Raw genomic sequence first — 22,111 nt, 5'->3', positions numbered from 1 at the left:
TCTTATAAGTAACATAATCACATATTTTGTATATTTATTACATATGTATTCTTACAATAGATAAAAATTGATTAACATACTTTGTATGTTATGTCTATTATATACTGTATTCTCACAATAAAGTAAGCTCGAGAAAAGAAAATGTCATTAAGGAAATAATGAAGAGAAAACAGTAATTTCACATTACTATACCATGTTTATTGAAAATAGTCTGTATATATGCAGACTTGCACAGTTCAAACCTGTGTTGTTCAAGGGTCAGCTGTATACATCTTAAAGAATCAATTCACTAGGAAAACAGTATATCTAAGCTTGCATATACCTAATAACATAGCCTCAAAATACATAAAGCAAAAAGACAAAATGTAAAAAATAGAAAAATGCACAGCAATAGTAGGAGATATTTACAGTCCTTTTTGATATGCCTTATCACATACTTTTAAAATATAGAGAAAATAAAACTTAGATTTTTAGGAAAAATTGGCAAATTCAATCATATAAGGAGATTTTGATATACTACTATAAAAAGTGACAGATCAGGGACGCCTGGGTGGCTCAGCGGTTTAGACCCTGCCTTTGGCCCAGGGTGTGATCCCAGGGTCCTGGGATCAGGTCCCACATCGGGCTCCCTGCATGGAGCCTGCTTCTCCCTCTGCCTGTGTCTCTGCCAATCTCTCTCTCTCTCTCATAAATAAATAAATAATCTTTTTTTAAAAAAAGTGACAGATCAAACAGACAAAATATTAGTTAAGGCTACAGAAAATCTGAGTAACATAATTAAGGAGCTTGATTTAATAGGTCTATATAGTATGGTGCACTTTTTTTTTTATGACAGTCACACACACAGAGAGAGAGAGAGAGAGAGAGGCAGAGACATAGGCAGAGGGAGAAGCAGGCTCCACGCATCAGGAGCCAGACGTGGGATTCGATCCCGGGTCTCCAGGATCGCGCCCTGGGCCAAAGGCAGGCGCTAAACCACTGCGCCACCCAGGGATCCCTAGTATGGTACACTTAACAATTAAGGCATACCTTTTTTTTTTTTTTAAGTAAGCCCGATGCCCAACATGGGTCATAAACTTACGACTGATTCCAAGATCAAGAGTTGCATGCTCCACCAACTGAACCAGCCAGGCACTCCAACATACACTTTCTTTTCAAAGCCACATGGGATATTTATAAAAATTGACCATTTCGCAAAGCAAGTCTCAACAAATATCAATCTATTTCATACAGAACACCTTCTCTGACCCTAATTCAATTAAGTTAGATATAAATAACTAAAAATTAAAACAAAAAACTTATGTTTAGAAATATAAAGATACACATGTATTGAACCAAAGAAGAAATCATATTTGAAATCTATTCTTTGCCTGGGATAATAATAAAAATTCTCTTTATCTTGTGGAATGTAGTTTGAGTGGTACTCAGAGTGAAAGCCATAGTCTTCTATATCACAGTCAGAAAACAGAAGGCTGGGGCAGCTAGGTGGCTTAGTTAGTTAAGCGTCTGCCTTCAGCTCAGGTCATAATCCCAGGGTCCTGAGAAGGACCCACCCCGCCTCCCCAACCAGAGGGCTCCTTGCTCAACAGGGAGTCTGCTTCTCCCTCTACCCCTCCTTGCTGCTTAGGATCTCTCTGAGACTCTCTCTCAGATAAATAAATAAAATCTTAAAAAAAAAAAAAAGAAAAGAAACAGATGGCTGAAAATTGATTACTTAAGCCACCAACTAAAAAAAAATTTTAAACAGCAACAGAATAAACCCAAAGAGAGTAGAAAAAAGAAAATAATGAGAGATACATATGTATTAATATGACACAATGTGATTATATTCTTTAACGTGGTATATATTCTTATATATTCTTATACACAATAATTTATTAATTTTATAAACAAAAATTAATAAAACCAAAAAATAGCGTTAACCAAACTGAAAGCTAATTCTTTGAAAACACTAATAGAAAGAAGAAACACTAGTTAATAAAAGGGAGATCTCTGGCACCACTGATCCAGGAAAGAGAAGACACAAACACAATAATACTAGAAATGAAAAAATGGACATTATGGGTAGGTGCAGCAGAGATTAAAATACATTAAGAGGAAATTATCAACAACATTTTGTTAATAAATTCAGAAACCTAGTTACTATGAATAATTTACTTGAAAAATATACTGTTTAAAAACTCACTCAAGAATATAAAACCTAAAGAGGTCCATAGCCACAAAAGAAGTGGAATCAGTAGTTAAAAATCAACCTAGGAAATGTTTATCCCATACCCAGACATTTTACCGGAAAGTTCTACCAAGCATTCAAGGAACACATAATTCCAATTTTATACACACTGTTCCAGAAAATGAAAAAGGAAGGAACATTTACTAGTTCATTTTATGAGGCCAGTATAACCAGACAAAGGCAATACAAGAAGGGAAAATTGCAGCCAATTTGACTTATGGACATAGATACAATAAGTCCCACAATTAAATTAGATGTTGACCATCATTCATTCATTCATCCTTTCATTTGTTCAACAAAGATTTATTGAGCGTCAACCATGCACTAATACAGGCACTGTGCTAATATGTGGAGAGCAGAGCTCATGGTTTGGTGGTGGAGATGAGCAACAAAGCAAATGATTGCACAGGTAAGGTACACAGAGGACATTCTGAGAGGATAACAGTGCCTACCAAGAGGGATTCAACCTGGGCAGAGAAAGTTTCCGGGCACATTAACGGACTAAGAGATGGTGTGGGAAGAATGCTCAGAAGGCTATCACAGGGGGTCAAGCGGGAAATGTAGGATGCAGCAGGAGGAAAGATGGGTTTGAGAGATACTTAGGAAGTGAAACACACGTCTTCATGATGGATCGCATACGGGAAGATGTCAATCTGGAGAAGGGCCAACCTCGTCTCTAGGGTGGCTGGGGTTCTGTTGACCCATATAGTGAAACTTAAAAGAGTTTTTTAGATTCAAGGGGAAAACGCATGCCTGTGTTTCTGGACATGCATGTTGAGTTTGGGGTACGTCCAGGAAGGTTAAGCGGAGACGGTGAATAGCTCTGTGGAGAGCTAAGGCCGGAGATTTTAATTTGAGTGGTATCAGCAAGTAGGTACTATCAAAACCCACCATTCAGAGGAGCTCATTCGGGGGGGGGGCGGGGGGTTGTAGCTGGGGGAGAGAATGAACACCAGTATTTAAAGGAAAGGCAGAGAAGTCAGGGTAAAGAGACAGAAGGAATGGCTGGAGAGGTAGGAGGAAAACAAAAGAACATGAGCATCAAGGACGCCAAGTGAAGAGTGAGTTACATGAAGGGAGTGTCTAATGAGGTCATGGGCAACAGAGAGGGTAGAGGACTGACATGGTCCTGCTGGAATCCTCCCGACCCAGGGGCTGCATTAAGTGGATGAGCTGGAGAAGAAGTGCATAATAAATAATAAGTTATTCCATATAACATAGTGCAAAGGGGCAGCACGAGTGAATTTTTTGGGGGGACAATGAAACTCTTCTGCATCTTGGATTGGTTATTGCGGAGATAACCCAATCCTTTGCGTTTGTCAAAAACTCATAGAATTATAGACCGAGCGGAGTAAATATGACTGCATATAAATGAAAAATAAGTAAAAGCAATGTAGTAATGGAAATATAAGATCAAGCTCTCTCTCAACCACTGACTTTATAATTGCAGTGCCAGCCCCTCTCAGGGTTTTAATTCAGTTCAGTGTCAGCTTATGTAGGTCTACAACAGGGAACAAGGGCACCCCACTCTTGCCTTGTGGAGGACAGAATAAATATGCATGCCACAGAGCCAAAGGGCAGCAGAGTGATGGCCAGAGCCCCCCTAAGCAGCTGGCTGATTGCTGGGGGGTGGGGTGTAGCCTGCCCAGCTTGGCTCCTCTGGGATCCTGATGTAAAATGGGGCGGTGGGGGGAGTTGGATCAGGAAAGGCCTTTCTACCTCTGATGGTCTGTGGTTCTAGTGTAAAAATCCCCAACAAAATGCAATTAGCTTTGTTGTCTGCATTTTGTTATTGAGAATAGTCATAATAAACAATCGCCATAATAACAACTGGCTCTTCAACGCACCAGACCCCAGATGATTTGGGAAGCAGCTTGGAGTGACGGGAAAATGCTTGGCTTTGTGGTTTAAAGCTCTAAAGTGCCTTAAAAAAAAAAAAAAATCATAGCAAGTAATGATTGATAATAAGCACATCCCACATAGGTTTGCAGTCAAAAGGAGACTTTTATATTTACTTACTTCAATCTCTCCTTTCACCCCATCAATCCTGTTAGTGAGGGATTATCCCAAAAATAAGAGGCAGGGAGATTAACAATCTGGTCATCCAAGGCTTTGGGTAGTGTTGGGATTTTCCAAATATTCCACTTTTCCACGACCCACACTGGATTTGGTATAGTTTTGGTGTTGAGTGTGTTCCATTGTGTCCTAATCCTATGAAAATTAATGGAAAAGTGTTAATTGGGCATCAATTCATACTTAACATTAATCTGAGTATTTGATGAACCACAACTTTATGTTGCCCCTCATGCCATATTAACTCAATTTATTGTAATGATTTAAAACAATAAGGATAATTGTATCCTTATTGTTTTCAATACCCCATAAATTGAATCCAGTCTGAGTCTGGCCAGCCTGGAACCCAAGTGTGCGATGCCTTTGGGAAGCTACAGGCACCGTCTTTTCGGGGTTTTCAGGGCGGGGAGGGATGAAACCAGTGGTTTATTAAAAACCTACTGTGTGCCAGGACCAGTGGTTTATTAAAAACCGACTGTGTGCCGCCGCTACCCAGGTGGTAGGGGGTGCGTGTGCCTGAAGCCTTCTGCTTCCCTCCTTTACCTCCGCAAACTGGCGGCGGCGGCGGCGGCGGCGGCGGCGGTGGGGTGGTCCTGGGCTACTTCAACCTTATGCATTTTACTATCTCGGCATAGAAATAATAAAAATGTCTAACGACCCGGTTGGAGAGGGGTTTCCTGACCACCACCACCCTCCCGAGCCATCCCAGAGATGCTTCAAAACTATCTGTCCCTATACACAGAAATTGGCGTTGAACCCCAATCATTTGACCTTGACCTCTGCAGACCTAGTTGATCCTATTTTCTAAACCCTGCACGATGAGCGCGGAAACCCCTCCTTCGGCGCTTTCTCACCGGAGGGATCTCGTCAGTGTCTCAAAGTTCCAAAATAACCTTTCCCCGGCACGGCAGAGGGAGGGCTCCGCACCTCCGCCGGGGAAGGGCGGGGAGTGGCGCAGGACGTGCCGGTGTGGAGCGAGAGCCGGAGAGAACTTCCAGCGCCAAAGGAAAATAAAAACTTGTGGCTGCCGTGGGTGCGGGAGGGTCTCCGCAGTCCTGGGGCTCCGCGACGCTGGGCGGCGGGGGGCGGGGGGCGTCTCGGGGCGCGCAGAGGGGCGCCGGGGCTTGGGTTTGATCCCGACGTCCTTGACCTAAATTTCTGCGCCGTGTGGCTGGAGAGAGGGCGCGGAGCCGGGCGGGCGGCGGGGGCCGTCCCCGGATCCCGGCGGCCGCGGCCGGCGAACTCGGACGGACGGAGACGCCGACCCGGGGCGGGGTGGGGGGCGTCCTCTCCCCTGCCCGAGCGCGGCGCGGCGCGGCGCGGCGCGGCGCGGCCGCCAGCTCCCCGCGCCTCCCCCTCCCCCGGCGCCCCCGCCCCCGCCCCCCGCAGCCCACGTGACCCCGCGAAGTCGGGGTGCGCTGCCCCGCGCCCGGAGGCGGGGCCCCCTCGGGCCGCGGGGTCCGCGCGCCGCCCCGGTGGGTCCGGCCGCGGGGGGCCGGGAGTGCGCGCGCGGGCAGGCGGGGGCCGCACCGGGGCGTGACGTCACCGGCCTCGGATACACGACGTTCTAGAACTCCGCCCCACGTGCGCCGGGGAGGGCGGGGCGGGGGCGGGGGCGGGTGGGGGTGGGGAGGAGGAGGGGGCGGTGGGGACGGGCCGGGGGGGCGGGGGCGGGCCGGGGGGGGCGTGCGAGCGGCGGGGCTGAGCCGAGCCGAGCCCACGTGTGACGGCTCTCGCCGCTGCCCCGGCTCCGCGGCTCGCACAGCGATTCGGAGGCGCCCGGGCGGGGGGGCGAGGAGGGGGAGGAGGGAGCGGGAGATCTCGGGGCTCGGAGCCGGCCGCCGCGCCGCGCCGCTCCGCTCCGCTCGCTGTGGGGCTCGGTTTCCCGGGGGTGGGGGGGCGGGGGGGCTCAGAGATGGAGGCAAATGGGAGCCAAGGCACCTCGGGCAGCGCCAACGACTCCCAGCACGACCCCGGGTAAGTTTCCAGCCGCTGCCCACCGCGCCGCCGCGGGCTCGCTCTCCTCGCAGCGGCGGGGACGGCGGCGCGCGGAGCCGGGCATCTCCCGCGCCCCCCGCCCCCGCCCCCCGCCCCCGCCCCCCGCGCCCCCCCGGGAAGTTGCACACCTTTGGGTCGCGTTTCGCCGCCGCCTTCTCCCCCACCCCACCTCCCGGCTCGCGCTCGCCCGCTCCCCCCTGCTTTCCTTTTAGCTTTTGTAAGTTACACGTCAAAATGGCCGATCTGACATCGGTGCTCACTTCTGTTATGTTTTCTCCCTCTAGTAAAATGTTTATCGGCGGACTAAGCTGGCAGACCTCACCAGGTAAGGGAGGGAGGGGGGGACGCCTGGGTCCCCCCCTTCTCGGCTTCTTTATTGCTCTTTGTTATCCCAGTGTGCGAGCCCCCCCCCGCCATGGGCTCCCCACTTCTCCTGTGCAAGGTTATTTTTTTAAATAGCAAATCCTTTCCGAGCCCTCTACGCGACCTCTGTTGCCGAATTTCCCCCGCGTGTGCAAAAAAAATGCAAAACCAAAACAGAGTAACAACAGAAAACTACTTTTGGTTTTTGTCCTTGATCAAAATTTGCATTGCTTTTTTTTTTTTTTTCCACACCTTCTCTCCCCCCCCCCCCCATCTTTCTCTTTCTCTCTCTACAGATAGCCTTAGAGACTATTTTAGCAAATTTGGAGAAATTAGAGAATGTATGGTCATGAGAGATCCCACTACGAAACGCTCCAGGTAAACCATTCCCTTCTGGATTTTTGTCTTTATTTTAGAACAAAGTTTAAGTGTTATTTTTGGAGGTGTCTTCGGAAGTAGCTAAGCGGATTTAGAATGGGGCTCAGGCATGTGGCTGGTTTCGAACGTCGCTCTATTCCACCCCCCTCCCACCCTCACCCCCACCCCCACCACCCTCACCCCCCACCACCCCCGCCCCCATAACCCCAAAGGTTATTGTTAATCGGGGCTGAACTCTGGTTACAGAGATGCCCATCTCTGCGCTTTAAGTCCTGTTCCCGTTGCTGCTGCTTCTTTTTTTTTTTTTTTCCCTCCTCCTGTTTAAAATGACATTCAGCTTCATTCACTTTCTACATAGTTTTTTGGTTTTTTAAACGTATGCTTTCCCCACACACTCCCAGCTCCCCTGAACTCTTCAGCCCCTTTTGGAAAGCTGGATGAATCTCTGCTGAGCGCCGGGTTTTCTTCGGCATAAAACAAAGCGTTAAGAAAGGGAAGGGGAGGAGGAGAAGAGACGGACGGAGGTGGCGAAAGAGTGGGGACACCAGCATTTTCCCAAGTTACCTCCACCCGCCCTGCCCCCCCACCCCGTTTCCCACCCCCCTTTAACCTTGATGTGTTTTCCTGCAAGGGGCTGGAGGGGGGAGGGCTGTGGGCCGCGGGGGTGCAAGGGGCCAACTTTGGCTCCCCATCCCGCGGGAGGGCTCACTCCTTGTTGCTTGCCATGGTGTCACATTTTCTTGTTTGTTTTCCTCCCTCTTTGTCTCATTTCAGAGGCTTCGGTTTCGTCACGTTCGCAGATCCAGCAAGTGTAGATAAAGTATTAGGTCAGCCCCACCATGAGTTAGATTCCAAGACGGTAGGTTGCTTTTTCCCCTCGCTGTTGTTGTTCGCCCCTGTTCAGGACCCATCTGGGCATTGACAGCCCCATTTAAAGGGACAGTGCTTTCTTTTTTGCTTCTGTGCTGAGAACTGGGGAGTGTGATCAGCAGGGCTTGCGAGTTGGCTCTAAAAGTTTGCTGCCAGGCCTGGGCTTGGGGGGTGTTCTGTGTAGAGCCTGTCCCACCGCAGCTCCAGATGCTGCCAGAGCCCAGGCCTGGGGGAGGGGTCGGCCTGGCGAGAGGCTCTCTACCCGGCCCAGGGACCATGCAAAGAAACTGCACCATAGGGCAAAGGCAACTTTTCTTTGTCAGCCGAGCACAGCATGCGTTAAAGACTGTGGCTGTGGGGCATTGGTTTTCAGAAGGCACAGCCCCGGCCGTGGCCAGCCAGTGGCCAGCCGGTGGAGAGGGGCCGGGGCCGGGGCTGGGAGGGGGAAGGCGAGGGGGTGCTCATCGCAGGTCCAGGCAACAGGTTCCTCCTGGGGAGCACCTCAGATTTGGAAGGTGGTTCGAGAGGGGGAAGGAGACCTCCCAGAGCCAAGCTGGGTGTCCAGTGGGTGACTCCAGATGGGGTGAAATCTAAGACTGATAAGGCCTTGGGTGTCCGAGTGATTTGTTTTTGCCTTTTTCCCTCTCAGATCTTTTATTTTGAGTGTGGGTACTTTTACAGCATTAGAAGGTTTCAGAGACTTACATGGAGAGGGGGAAAAGTCTCTAGGGTAGGGATTACCAAAGGGAAGAAAGACATTAGTACAGTAATGGGGGGTGGTGGAGAGCTTCTACGTAGTGTTTTCTTTAGGTCCCTGTGTTGATTCTGTGGCTCTCCCCCTTCCCTTTATGTCTACTAGAATCTCCCCCATAGTTTCATAGATCTGCCAAAGCAGGGGCCCCGAGGTGACATTGGGGTGCAGTGCTGGGCTGCTTGTGACCGCACTTCTCTCTGGGTGGGTACTGGGGCAAGGCGAAGGATCAGGTTCTTGTCCCAGTTGACCTTAATGAACTTGGGCAAGCTGTTTGCTGCTTCAGGGCCTCAGTTTTCTTTTCTGTAAAATATGGGAGTGGAACTGGGTGATCTTCCAAGCCCCCTCCAAGCTTTCACATTGAGGGTAAGGGGGAAATAAAAAGGAGAAAATCCTGGACACCTTTGGTGCATGGAATTTATTTTTGCAAATTCACTCTCTTTCTCTGATGGGAGGTCAGGTGCATGTTTCCTAGTGCCCCCTTCTTTCCTCCCCCCAAGATGACCCCACACACTTTAAGTTGCTTTATTAATTGCGCTGGACTCGTCATAGCTTGCAGCCCGGCCTTTTTGAGCTTTTAGATAATTTAATTTTAGGGACAGTCATTTGTAGGGTGATAATGGATGTCTGAAGAATTTTTTTCCCCTTCGACTTCCTGGTTAGACGTTTCAAAAAACTAGCAAAACTAAAGAGGAAAATATTTCAAGGCAAATTCAGGAATTTATTGTTCACTCCGTCTCCCCACACTGGGTAGGAGAAATAGTATTTGGTTTCTGTGGTGCCTGGGGGGGGGGAGGGGGTGTCATAGCCCTCAGTATCAGGTGCAAAACGTGCCGTTTCCCCCTCCCTAACTGTTTGTGGATATGTTTTGGTCACTATTATTTAGCATAACCTAGATTTTGACTTTGTTTCAACGTTCAGTGCAGGAGGCAGAAGCGGTTGGTTTATTGACATGGAAACGAGGATCTTGTTTACCGTTACCTTAAAAGCTTTGTTTAGGTAACGGCCATTCACATCCAAAATAGTACCCTAGTCTTTTCCTAGAGGATTTGTAGCTACAGTAAGTAGAGCTGTACCTAACTAACTAATGTTTTTATTTTTGGTAGTTTTTTTTTTTTTGTTTTGTTTTTGTTGTTGTTGTTTGTGTGTGTGTGTGTGTGTTTTTAATAGTTGACAGGGACGTGCAAAAGGTTGGGATTTGCCATACTTATCTTGACCTGTCCCCTCCTTTGGAGATTTCAGCGTGTAAACTTTGCACACTGGAGAACTCGTGTGTTGGTCTGACATGCTGTTATCACAACACCCAATACAGGAATTCTGAATTGGCTTCGAGTTCTGTCATTTTAGATATTTTTTTGAGCGTTCTTCTGTTCAGTGCTTTCTGTCCCCCTCCCGTCCCCCTCCTGGTCTCTCTCTCAACATGTCCCTCACCTTTGACTCCATGGACAAGGTGACTTCTTGCGGTGATTGTGTGCTGGTCCGCTAAAAGCCACAGTCTGGGGGAGTGTTTATAAAAAGACACATCTGTCTTACGTTTGGTCAACAGAATGGAAAATCCACACCTGTTGTATCTCTCTAGTCAGTGCTGAATACACCTGTAGATGCGGTAATGTTAATCTGGATGAGAGGGTAGTTTCCTAGATCAGAGATTTTTGTCTATTTTAGTTTTTGAAAAGTAATCCCTCATTTCTCAGGTGATGTTTAAGGGTAAAAAACATGCTGTGGATTTTATTAGGTCTTTAAACCACCTTGATAAAGGTGGTAAACCTTTGTGTCCCTTCTCAGCTGCAGTGTCCTAAGGGATGTGGGTCTGGGAAACAAGAATTCTCTGGTGTGCCTTGCCCTCCCCCCAACTCTGTGCTTTGTCCCATAGCATTTTTGCTTCTCCATGGCCGAACTGAAAACAAGGTTCAGGTTTACATTTTAGAAGGGGGAGAATTGCATTACGAAAGCCAGAGCCTATAAATAAATAACTTGTAGCAATATTCTGTGTTGAAATTTTACCCAAAGATTTGTGACGTTTAGAAATCTATTGAAAACCAATAATGGGGATTTAAGAAATTCTTTCCCTCCCCATACTTTCTCTCCAATACTTTCCCACCTTGAATCAGTGTATTAGATTCAGAAGCTTCTGTGGGAATTGTTTTGAGTTTTAAAGCCATGCCCCTTTTGAGAATCATGTGTTCTGCAGAGTGTCTGATCTGGGGTAGAGGATGTTTTTCCATCCTGATTGGGGTCGGGGCAGGGGAATACCCTAATTGTTACACTAGATTCCAACTTCTTTTTCTCAGGTTATTTATTTATTATTTTTTCTTTTTCCCCCTCTACCCATGAGGGCCTTACTTTTGTAATTTGGATTTAGGTTGCTCATAGACTTCTACCCCCTGTGATTTTAAAAATCCAGGTGGTTTTAGCTCGTGTGTTTCCTTTTATTATTTTTTAAGAACTGGGTTGGGCTCCATAGTTTTTGACACCTGCTTCTTCTTGTGGTCTAACTACAGAATGAACTGTCTTTTTGGTTAACCTAGGTAACTGTACTTTTGCCAACATGAATGAATGAAATCAAGCCAAGCATCGTGTTGGATGTCTATGGGGAGTTTTTGGATGTTGATGATTTAAAAAAAATTTAGAGTCACCATTTCCACCTGCCTTGTTTAGTTATCGTCGGGGAGAAGATCTGTTATCCAGTTATCGACTCCTGAAAGATTCTTATGTTTAATTTTTCAGGTTATGATTTTGTTTTCAATGATGACATCCCCATTTTTTCTCCCACTGATGCATTGCACTTTAGATGCGGGTACCGCTTAATGTCCACTGTCTGTGGAAGAGAAGCCCTTGCTTAAATAAGAACATGTGTGAGATCTGATTTATTAAGGCCATCACACATTGAAATACATGGTAGGATATTTTGGAAGGGCCAGCTTTCTGTGTTACATTGTGGGAAGGATGAGTAAAGTTTGGATCAACGTTTAAGGAACTTTTGAGTTGCCCGAGAAGTTACAAAAAGCTGGGTGATAAGCCTGAGAAATGAGTGATTAATAATTAGGTGATTAATCATAATTTTTTCTCCCTCTCTGCCAAATCCGGGAATTGACTCTTACTTTTCCATTTCCCCCCAGATTGATCCTAAAGTTGCATTTCCTCGTCGGGCACAACCCAAGGTAAGTAGGAGAATTCATAATAGGATTTTAGCACTCAGCGATGGTTGCCAAGGATTTCACGTTTCAAACAGAGTCCTGGCAATGAAGCATTGAAACCGTCAGGTTCCATCAGGGTATCAGCATGTGGCTGTGAGAGTCCAGGCTAGGCAAGGAGCTCCAGGGAGATATTCTCGTGTGTCTGCAATTTAGCCATCCCTGAGGTGGGTTCTGAGCATCCAACAGGGGGCGGGGGCAAGCCTGATCCTCTGTGGCAGGACAGAGAGCTGTCGGTTGCAATATTTATGCAAATGTTCTGTTTATTTTTTTTAAGTTTGCCAAGATCCTATCAGGAGAACATGGACATTTCCTCGTGACTCTCTTTTGGAGGGTTCTCTTCTGAGGCCTTACCACTTGGAGTGCGTGGAGAGGAGTAGAATGTACGCAGTTTGTCTTCTTTTGAAAGAACAACTTTGTAGACCCATGAAGCCCTAGATTTGACAGTCGAGGCAGTGGATGTCTTGGTTTCACGTTGGTGTGAGCAGTCTGGGCACACTTGAAACCGGCAGTGCTGCTTCTAGGTGCACGTGTTGGGGCCTGGGGGAGACGTTCTGAGCATGTTGTAGCCTTGGAGGAGCAGTAGCATAAGATTTGCTGAGAGGATTAAGATAGGCCTTCACTTTTTCACAATGTGTGGCTAATAGAGTTTTTGCTGAGCTTGCCAGCTGTGGATATGAAAACAGCTACAGAGAACTGAAGGTGAAATTTATGGGCTTACATGTGAAAATTGCACCTTTTAATTATACTTTTTTCTTCCCTATGTAATATTGGGAGATAGGTAGACTTTTTCTGTGGCCTTGTCATTCTTTGAGGGAAAGGGAAAAAGGTGAAGCTTCCTATCATGGTCATAAAGGGAAGAAGCTGTTGCTTTTGCAAATTCCATTTATTTCTTCAAGCATAGTCTCCCACCAGTGGAACCTTTTAATTGTGTGAAGGGGAGGGATGAGGAACTTTAATGAAAAAGTTGGCACTTGTAGATGATATTTTGAGAATTTCAGGTCTGGAGCCTGCCATGTGATCCTTTCTTCCTTCCTTTTTTTTTTTTTTCCCCATGTTATTTTTCTTTTCCTTTCTTTTCTTTCGAAGGAAACACAAATCTTTTCAGCAAATATACCAAAAATACTTTCTTAAGGCATTTTTTCTCCTCCAACGATTAAGCAAATAATAGGAATCAATGAACCAAAGAGGTTAGATTATTTCTGTACGGAGCACAAACTTTGAGACTGTTAACTGTGTAAAGGTTGCTTTTCAAACTGTGTGTGATCCTTGACATTTCAGAGGCTTCCAGAATTAGGAGTATTTCCTGGGTTTGGAAGAATTGCTGTTTCTTCCATAAGTGTGAATCTTCAAATTTCCAGGTTAGTCATTTGATCATCCAGAACTAGGATCAGATTACCCTAGAGGGAAACTGGAAAAATCCCTGACTTAGTCAAACCTTGGGTTTGACATGTTTTCTCTTCCTTTTTATTGACCACCCCTCATCCCCCCCACTTTTTTTATTTTTTTTAAACCAGGAAGGCTATATTTCATTTTAACATACTCTGGCATTTGGTTTTTCGGTGATGCATTCAACATGAAAATGAGACAGACTATTTCTCGGACTTGTTCAAGGCTGGGATGTTTTAGGTGGATTGTCAGACTTGTAGACCTGAGTAAATATTATACCAGTTGGGGGAGGACATCTTTCCGTGGAGTTCCAGGGGTTGCATAACAATACCTTGCTTTTCATGGCACCCTTTCCCAAGGACTTTCCTATCTCTTATCTCCATCTGCATCTCAGGTCCCAAGACACTGAACAAAAACCACCTCTCCCAGCCTGTTCGCTCCTCTGTAACATGTGAGTGATGGGAGTAGCTCCTTCACCAGGTTGTTAGTGCTGAGTGAAAAAGAGCCTGGAACAGGGTGAGGGCCTCATCCCTCCTCATCTTTACTACTACCATTTAATCATCTTTCTCATTGTTGTTCAAGCTCAGCAGCCTGGGTTTGGATCCTATCTCTGCCTCTCATTAGCTGTGTGGATTTGGGCAAATCATTTGATTTCTTGGATCCTCATATACCCCATCTTACTGAGTTTTTGTGCAGATTAAATAAATAATAAAAGTAAAGTGCTTAAAAAAAAGATCTGGTGCGTGGTAGTACCATATATTGTTTTTACTGTTAATTTTGGTAGCTCTCATACCAGTCACCACGAGAGATCTAGCGATAATAGCGACGTTAAATGATTTTATGTGCCAGGCACTGTTGTAGGGACGTTACACATATCAATTCATGCAGTCTTCACCTGTGTCTTCTCAGGTGTGGGTACTAGTATTATGTCCAGTTGATAGATGAGAAAAGCGAGGCACAAAATGGCTGAGAAGTGGGGTGCGGGCAGTCTCGCTCCAGACTGGGCCCCCACCCAATGTGCTGTCCTGTGGGGGTTTCTAGGGGTGGCACCTGTGGGTTCAGACAGAGATTGAAGTTCATGGTGGTCACCAGGTTTTGAGGAACACAACTGCAGCCAGCGTGCGCAGTTTGTGTGTGGACTCGACGTTCCCTGGTTGGGTGATTCACCCAGCCCGTGTGATGTCATCCTGTTGGGTGACTCTGGCTGGCTGTGCGGAGGGGCACCCTGTCACAGGGCTCTGGGCTTGCTCAGCTCCAGGGAAGTGGCTGGGGAATCTGCGAGGTGTGTGCTGGCCGGGAGCTGGGACGGGGTGGGGAGAGAGTGTGTCTCTCTTGTCGACAGTTAGTTTCTAATAGACTTTGAGCCTGGCCGAGGGGATTTCAGACTGAAAACCGGGCTGGCGGGAGTATAGGAGTTTAAGTCAAGCCTTATTTGTTATTTTGTTTATCTCTCTTCAATAAAACTTCTGTGTGTGGATGTGTAGGGGTCTCGCTGCAAGGTGGACCGTGCCCCTCGTCGTGGGCTGGGTGAGGAGCTTTTGTAAATGAAATGTCAGCATGGGCTTCGGTTAAAATGCATTTCTCTGCTTTCTGGCTGTCCCTTTTCGCTAGCACTCACCAGAGAAATATTCGTGGAGGTGTTAAAACAAGGCTAGTGGAAAGAAACTGTAACTTAATACGAAAGAAAAGCCATGGGAATGAGGAGCAGATTTCACATTAGTACTGTCATAATATTCTTTAATGTATCATATAAATAAAAATCCGTTTTGACCAGAATTTTAATGAGCGACCTGAAGGAAGGGGTTTTGAATCCTGCAGTTCATTTATCCCCCTTTGCGATGTAAATGTTCACTTCTCAAGTGAAGTATAATGGGCCTTTATTAACTAGTCGAGGGGCGACTCTTTGGAGACTAGTGGCCGTTAATTAGCGAAGTACATTTTGATCAGAAGGCGATGGGTCCATTCTGTATCTTCCTATTTCGCCTGATGATTATTTCATTTTGTGAAATATGTAAGAGTTTCCTCCCGTCTGTCTTTTAAAAAATTAAAATGGTCGTGGTATTCTAAAAAAGATGACTTAATTTGAAGCTGTTGGAAGAACAGGCATGATTGGGATCAATCATGTCATATCATTTTGTCAGTCCCTTTGGGCAGAAGCGTTGGCTGCCTAGAAGAGTTTTGCTCAAGCTTGTGGGTTCTTTTTCTCGTGCGGAAAACCCAGGAGGCCACTAAACCACTTAGGGCACAGGCGAGTCTGGGTGTAACTCCTCATCTGCCCTAATTATCCTTGTGTGTAATAAAGCCTTCTCCACTCCCCGGGTTACCATTTTCTTCCTTATGTGTAAGAAGCCAGGACCTTATCTGTTGATCAACGGAGATCTCATTTCTTCAGCCTATTTCCAGTTGCCTTGAGTGGCAGCTGGGTGACTGTGGGCACCCCACATGAGCCCTTCCACACCTCAGTTTCTCGCTGTTTAAACCAGGGGTGTTGGGACGCCGGGGTGGCTCAGCAGTTGAGCGTCTGTTTTTGGCTCAGGGCATGGTCCTGGAGTTCTGGGATCGAGTCCCGCATCGGGCTCCCTGTGAGGAGCCTGCTTCTCTCTCTGCCTGTGTCTCTGCCTCTCTCTCTGTCTCTCATGAATGGATAAATAAAACCTAAAAAAAAAAAAAAAAAAAAGCAGGAGTGTAGTGCCCAACATGAAGTGGTTTTCAAGGTGAATGAGGTAGTTTTCAAGGTTTTCTCTTTGCTGGGAGCCTGACACAGGTAGTGCCAGCAGGTGTCTGCTGGTATCCTTATTATAAAATAATTTATTATCACTTGGGGTCACAGCTCCACAATCCCACCATCAAGAGTCATGTGCTGTAGCGACTGAGCCAGCCAGGTGCCCCGTTATTGAATTATCTCTGTAGAATAAGAAAAGTTATCATGGAAAATGACCTGAGAAGAGTCCTGATTGGAATGTAAGCCCCCTGCCGGCAGGGAGCTGTGGATGGCTGTCATCACTGGATGCTGACTTAAATGCTTGAGCTGCAGCCAGCCTACCTGTTTCAGGGCGGAGGCAGCAGACATCAGGGAAGTAAGATTGGCAGCTCCAGGTCACACAGCTAAGTTGTGGCAGCGTTGAGCGCAGGCCAGGTTTTCCTGCTCCTGTCTCATCCACTGATGAGGCTCCAGGGCCTGGAAGGTTCTCTGTTACGCATGCATCCGTCCAGATGGGTGCAGCACAGCACGAGCCTTTTACACACGCACCTCCTGTTCCGGGGGAGTGGTTTCTTGGCAGCTTCTCAAGGGCGGGCGAGGGGTGAGTTTTCGGCATCTGGCCTTCCCCTGCTGCTGTGAGTCGGGTCATTCTAGCGTCGTGCCATCTTGGGTGATCTGCAGCTGTCACCTCACCGGCCACAGTTAACCGGCCTGCCGGTGTGTTTCTGGTTCCCAGTGGGGACGTAGTGGTGTGTCTGCAGCCTTGTCCATGACCGTGAGGACCCTGGGGGATTAGTGGCTTAGCTGCTTTCTTGTCGGGGAGCGCAGCTCCTTCCTGCCTTCCGGTCAGCAGCAGGTGTCAGCTTAGGAGGAGGGGCACCTCGTCCTACAGATGTCCTTTCCTGAGATTTTGCCTTTCCTTGCGTACTTTCCTTTCTGCGTTAAGGTCAGTCTGCTGAGAAGCTGGAGCCCCTCTGTTCTATGTCAGATGTTTTTGGCAGGCAGGTGAGACCCCTCTGCTCCTGGGACTCTCTGAGGAACCAGCAGACCCTCTTGGGTGCGCCTTGAGGCGGCCTCCATTCTTCCTGTCCTTTTGTATTTTTAAACCCGAACGTTCTCTGGCTGAAGAGTCCCAAGAACGCACAAGGCACATGTAGTCCATCATCTCCGTTCTCTTGTTTGATCTGCTGTATTCATTGACTAAGAGCTTGTTTAATTGTTTTTAATCACTGACTGGGTGCACCTGCTTTGGGGGGATTCAGGTTGCCCTCAATGCTCACCAAACAGTCTGAACTTCTTAGCCCCAGGTAGTTAGGGTCCTTCAAGATCTGTACAAGGAGTGTCTCCTTCCAGCTTACTTCTTGACTCTTCTACCTTTTGCTGCCTTGAAACTGCACCCTCTCCCTTCTCTGAAGAGCTACCCTTTTGTGCATCCCTACCCGCACCACCCTTTCTTGTCCCTGCCGTGTAAAATATACCTCTTTTTCAAAGCCCAACTTGGATTACCTTTTCCGCAGAGCTGTTTCTGCTCTTTCTCTGATGGAGTACTTCTTTCTCTGGATTTCCATAGAACTTTATTTTTCTTTGGTCATTGCAAACTATGATAATAATAGTAGTAAGGTTTTTTTTTTTTTATAAAGATTTTACTTATTTTTTTGAGAAAAGGCACATGTGCACACAAATGAGTGGAATGGCGGTGACACACAGTAATAATAAGCTAGAAAATAATAAATAGTTGTAAATTAGCAAAAACCTGTTGATAAACTTGTTAGGCATTGTGCTGGGCACGTGTTCATTTATTTATTCACTAAACTTTATTGAGCACCTACTGTGTGCCAAGGCCTGCATGCGGTTCTGGGGATAGTGTGGAGAGTAAGACCAGGAAATCCTTGCCCTCTTGGGGCTTTCACTCTAGGGCGCAAATAAGTAATGAGCAAGTGGACGAGTATATAGCAGGTACGGCAGGGTGAGAGTGAGGGTGGGGTGCAGGCAGACTGTATCTCCAGTGCATTCAGTTGCCATTCTCGGTACTTGGCAATTATTTACCAGGTTTTTGCTGAGCACCAGGGACCATGTTAGGGATTTTGTTCTGAGTTTTATGGCTATTTAGGTTCATGCCTTATTGCCTCCACTGGACAATGAACTCCCAAGGACACAGACATATTTTACTAATTGTAAAAAAACAAAACAAAACAAAACAAAAAATAACCAAAAACCAAACCTTAGTTTTCACTACTGCTCTTTGCCCCCCATCAGTCTCCATGTAGGTGGGATGAAGGCAAAATGGCAAAGGTGGCACAGCTCTTGTCATCAGGGTTTTAGCCTCAGGTTGGGAGGAGGGCTGCTACCTGTGGCAAGGAAAGAGCATGAAAAACACACAGAGTGGTAAAAATGATCTTCAGAGGCAGGAAGAGCTGAGATAGTTTCTCGGAGGAGGTAGTCTTTGCCCCAGATCCTGAAGCACAGGAAGGAGGGAAGAATGGCAGGAATGTGAGGGGCTAGGAGAGGTCAGTGTGCCGCTGCTCGAGGGCTGGTGTTGCATGGTGCTCTGGGTGGAGGCGTGGAGGGTAGGCCAGGGCCAGGTTGTGTTGCCTTGAGTGCCAGGCAAAGCAGATGAGCCTGTGCTTTATTTGGGCCTGTGCTGGGGAACCTGTTTTGTGTGAGGGCGATCACGGGGATGCTCTACATGATGTGCTGAGCTCTTTTGGATCATTATAGAAGCTGGGGTCACTGATAGGACTATGGCTGATAGGGTTTCGTGGAGACCTTCCCACCCTGGACTTGTGCCTTTGGTGTAATTAATACTGTGTTCTCTCTGGCTGTGGACCCTTCTCTAGGAGGGATGTTCTTGGCAGATACCACCCCTGCTCTTTGAGATGTGTGGCAACTGCAAAGAGCTCTGTCATTCTCTTGCTTCTTTCTTCTCCCTTTCTCTCCTTCTTAAGTAGAGGCCATGATAGAGACTAAATCCCTAAATTCTATACTTGGTCCTTGTCTCAGCTGTGATCTTCACCTTGCTGTGTGTAGACAATGAGGTGTCATTTTTAAAAAATTTATGTATTTGAGAGAGAGAGCGAGCGAGCATGAGTGGGGGAGAGGGAGAGGGATAAGCAGACCCCCTCCCCCCCACTGAGCAGGGAGCCAGAAATGAGGCTCGATCCCAGGACCCTGAGACCATGACCTGAGCCAAAGGCAGACGCTTAACCTACTCAGCCATCAAGGTGCTCTGAGATGTCATTTCTTGGTATAGAAGTTACAGATTGTCTGTGTGTCACCAAGGTATGCCCTGTGGCTCAGAGCAGCCTGACTTGTACTTTCAGAGGTCTGCTTGGGGTTACCTTTGGCTCAGAGTGGCTGCCTGGTATGAGGAACATGAGATTTTTGGAATCATGACTTGAGCCTTCTGTGTGATGTGGGAGATATGAGCAAGCATGGTCTTGGGACTGAGTACCCCTGCGCACATGGCAGTAGCAGCAGGTGAAGAAGGTTGGTCCTGTTGGTATAGGTATCCTACTGGGGTCCCACATATATAACAAAAAATCTTTCTTCTCTCTTTCAAGGGTAGATAACATCAGGCTCTCAATGATCTGGAAAGTTATTCTCAGGGTGTATGTCTGCCTGCTGACCTTGAATAATCAAAAAGAAAAATCCTAATCCAAAATAATGGCTGTTACTTATTGTGAGTCAGTATGTTCAAGGCATTGTGCTAAGCCTCTGTGTGCTTAATCTCTTTTAATTTCATCCTGATACCAGTCCTTTGCAGTGCTTGGTGTTCTCTCCACCTCACAGAATGGTAAACTGAGGCCCAGGGAGGATAAGCAGCTTTCCTGGGGCCACAGTTCTAAGAAGGGTCAGTGTTGGCCTTTGGACCAAAGTCTGTTTGAATTCCAAGTCCTTGCTCTCTTAACCACTAAGCCCTGGGAGTAGATTTTAGGTTCAGGGAGTAGATTTTAGGTTCTTACGCTTTGCCCAACTGCCAAAAAGTGCTCAGGCTGAGGAATAGATTCTGTTTTAGTCTGGCCAGGAAGCTTCCAGTTAGTTTCTGTTGCTTACTTTCTGAGAACCTTTTCGGCACAGTTGAATGCCACTTATCAGCTAGCGAGTTGCAGACAAGTCACTTAATGGTGTTGTACCTCCATTTCTCTCCGGTAAAATGGGGAGTTTTCACAGTACCTCCATCCTAGATGTATTAGGAGATTAAATGGGTTAATGCACACAAATGATCAGTGTAAGCATTGGCTGTCTCTTACTGCTCCTAACGATGGCACCAGCTAGATCGCAGGAGGACTTTACCAACAACTTGTGGGTACTATTGTCCTTTCTAGGGGTGATGGATAGAACATGGTATGTCCAGTGGCATGGTCTGCTCCCAGCGTCCTGGCTTTCAAGGGGGAGATAGCATGCGTCCTTCATCTTGGGGGTTTCTTGGTGGGCATTGGGAATGCATTTCCTTTTCTGTTTCTGATGGCTGTGTTTTTGCTGCCTTTGAGAATGAAGTCCTGGGGAGCAGCTAGGGGACAGCTGAGACACTGCTGTGTGAGAGGTCTCTCTGTGAGCCTTCTCTCTCCCGGGCCTGGTCTTTATCTGCCTGGGGGTAGTTTCACCAATGACTGATCTGAAAGCATCACATTCATTTATTTGTCACTGACTGTGACAGGCAAGTTAATGCTAATGGATTCTTTTTTTAGCCTGTTGTCTGGGATGAGTTTCTCCCAAATGTCCTGAAATCTAAGGCATTAGGGGAATGTGTAACTTTTATGGCAAGGGAGGATTTAAAAGATAAATAGGGTTTTGTGTGCAAGGGTCTTAAATTTAGGTTAGGGGCGAGAGCGGCCAAGGAGGGGATGTTGGGCCAGCCCAGAATTTTCTTTTTAAGAAATCCATTCAGAGCTCTAAATTGCTGTTTCTGTTTCAATTATGTGACAATTTCAAGGATTTAGAAAAATCTAATAAAATGGTCTTGATGATGCATTCTGGGGAGAGAGTGCTTTAGAAGATCCAGGAGAATAAATTCCTTGGGGTCAAGAGATTCTCGTTCCTGCCACCTCAGGCCTTCTTTCGTCTGGGTTTTTACATTTTTATTGTTTTGAAGGGCAGAAAACGGTGTTGGAATGTATTCAGGGCTTCATCTATATCCTCCACTGAAATGAATTATTCTCTTTGGCAATTGCAGGTAGACAGGCCACAGTGATCACTAGCTTGCTTTCTTTTCTTTTCTTTTCTTTTCTTTTTTCTTTCTTTCTTTCTTTTTCTTTCTTTCTTTTTCTTTTTCTTTCTTTCTTCTTTTTCTTACTAGCTGCCATTTTGTAAATGACTTTCAGAGCGTGGTTTGTGTGTATAGTGATTTTGAATAAAGCACCACAGAGAAAAACTTGGAGGAGCGAGCAGAGAGCCCCTCTGGAAGTTTTTTCTCTTTTCCTATCAAAGCTTTTGATAGTTTCCCAAGGAACAGAAGTTTACAATGGAAGCCGGCTTTGGGCTGCCTGCGGGAACAGAGCGCAGAAAGACCTAGTGTAGCAAAACGTGATGCTGAGTGACATTAATGAGGTGACCGCTCTGGTGGGAGGGAGGCAAGGAATCAGCAAAGCAGCAGTTCCCATGACTCGCTCTCCGCCGAGTGTGTCTTCTTCTGCATGCTGCGTGGGCGCCTGTGCGTTTGTGCATGTACACGCTTTGTTTCCCAGGGCCTTCCGATGAAAGTTTTAATGCCAGACCCTGCTCAGTTTGCTGTGATATTCTCCATCCTAGAGAGGCCATGTGTGGCGGGTTCTCAAATGCCACCTACTGAAAAGTATAGTTTTAAACCTGAAGGCATTTTGTTTTACCTTCCTGGTACCTGCTGGAGCCTGGGTGGGTGGACGATGAGGCTGTCGTCACAGCGCCGGGCACTGTTGGGAATGGCAAAGCCAAGAGGGTGAAAAGTCAGTATTCTTGTCCCTGAAATGGATTCTAGGGAGGCAGGAAGAGAAAACCTGTTCGCTTGTAACCTTTTCTTTTTCCTCCCTTTCTTCCTTCCTCCCTTCCTTCCTTTTCTTTCTTTTCTTCCTTTTCCTGTTCGCTTGTAACCTCTTTCTTTCTTTCTTTTCTTTCTTTTCCTGTTCTCTTGTAACCTTTTCTTCTTTCCTTCCTTCCTTCCTTCCTTCCTTCCTTCCTTCCTTCCTTCC

General features: G+C 46.7%; 1 protein-coding gene and 1 long non-coding RNA gene across 19 annotated transcripts in view; one reads left to right on the top strand and one right to left on the bottom strand.

The window, feature by feature from the left end:
- Positions 1 to 176: 176 nt before the first annotated feature.
- Positions 177 to 5,592, bottom strand: LOC140606457 (uncharacterized). Its single transcript, XR_012008778.1, has 3 exons — positions 5,158 to 5,592; positions 4,250 to 4,441; positions 177 to 4,154 (listed from the first exon to the last, which is right to left on the bottom strand). It is a non-coding gene; the product is annotated as an uncharacterized lncRNA (long non-coding RNA).
- A 408-nt stretch (positions 5,593 to 6,000) lies between these two features.
- Positions 6,001 to 22,111, top strand: part of MSI2 (musashi RNA binding protein 2) — a 392,747-nt gene continuing 376,636 nt past the window's right edge. For all 18 annotated transcript variants that reach the window (XM_072779887.1, XM_072779891.1, XM_072779885.1 and 15 more), the window contains exons 1-5: positions 6,001 to 6,280; positions 6,586 to 6,626; positions 6,961 to 7,042; positions 7,817 to 7,901; positions 11,783 to 11,824. In XM_072779887.1, coding sequence (XP_072635988.1) covers positions 6,219 to 6,280; positions 6,586 to 6,626; positions 6,961 to 7,042; positions 7,817 to 7,901; positions 11,783 to 11,824 — 312 coding nt within the window. In that variant the 5' untranslated portion in view covers positions 6,001 to 6,218. The remainder of the gene's footprint in view (positions 6,281 to 6,585; positions 6,627 to 6,960; positions 7,043 to 7,816; positions 7,902 to 11,782; positions 11,825 to 22,111) is intronic.

Source organism: Canis lupus, chromosome 16 (genome assembly GCF_048164855.1).
Source record: "Canis lupus baileyi chromosome 16, mCanLup2.hap1, whole genome shotgun sequence".
NCBI lineage: Eukaryota > Metazoa > Chordata > Mammalia > Carnivora > Canidae > Canis > Canis lupus.
The sequence above is the reverse complement of the archived record's forward strand: the minus strand, read 5'-3'. Positions and strand labels throughout refer to the sequence as shown.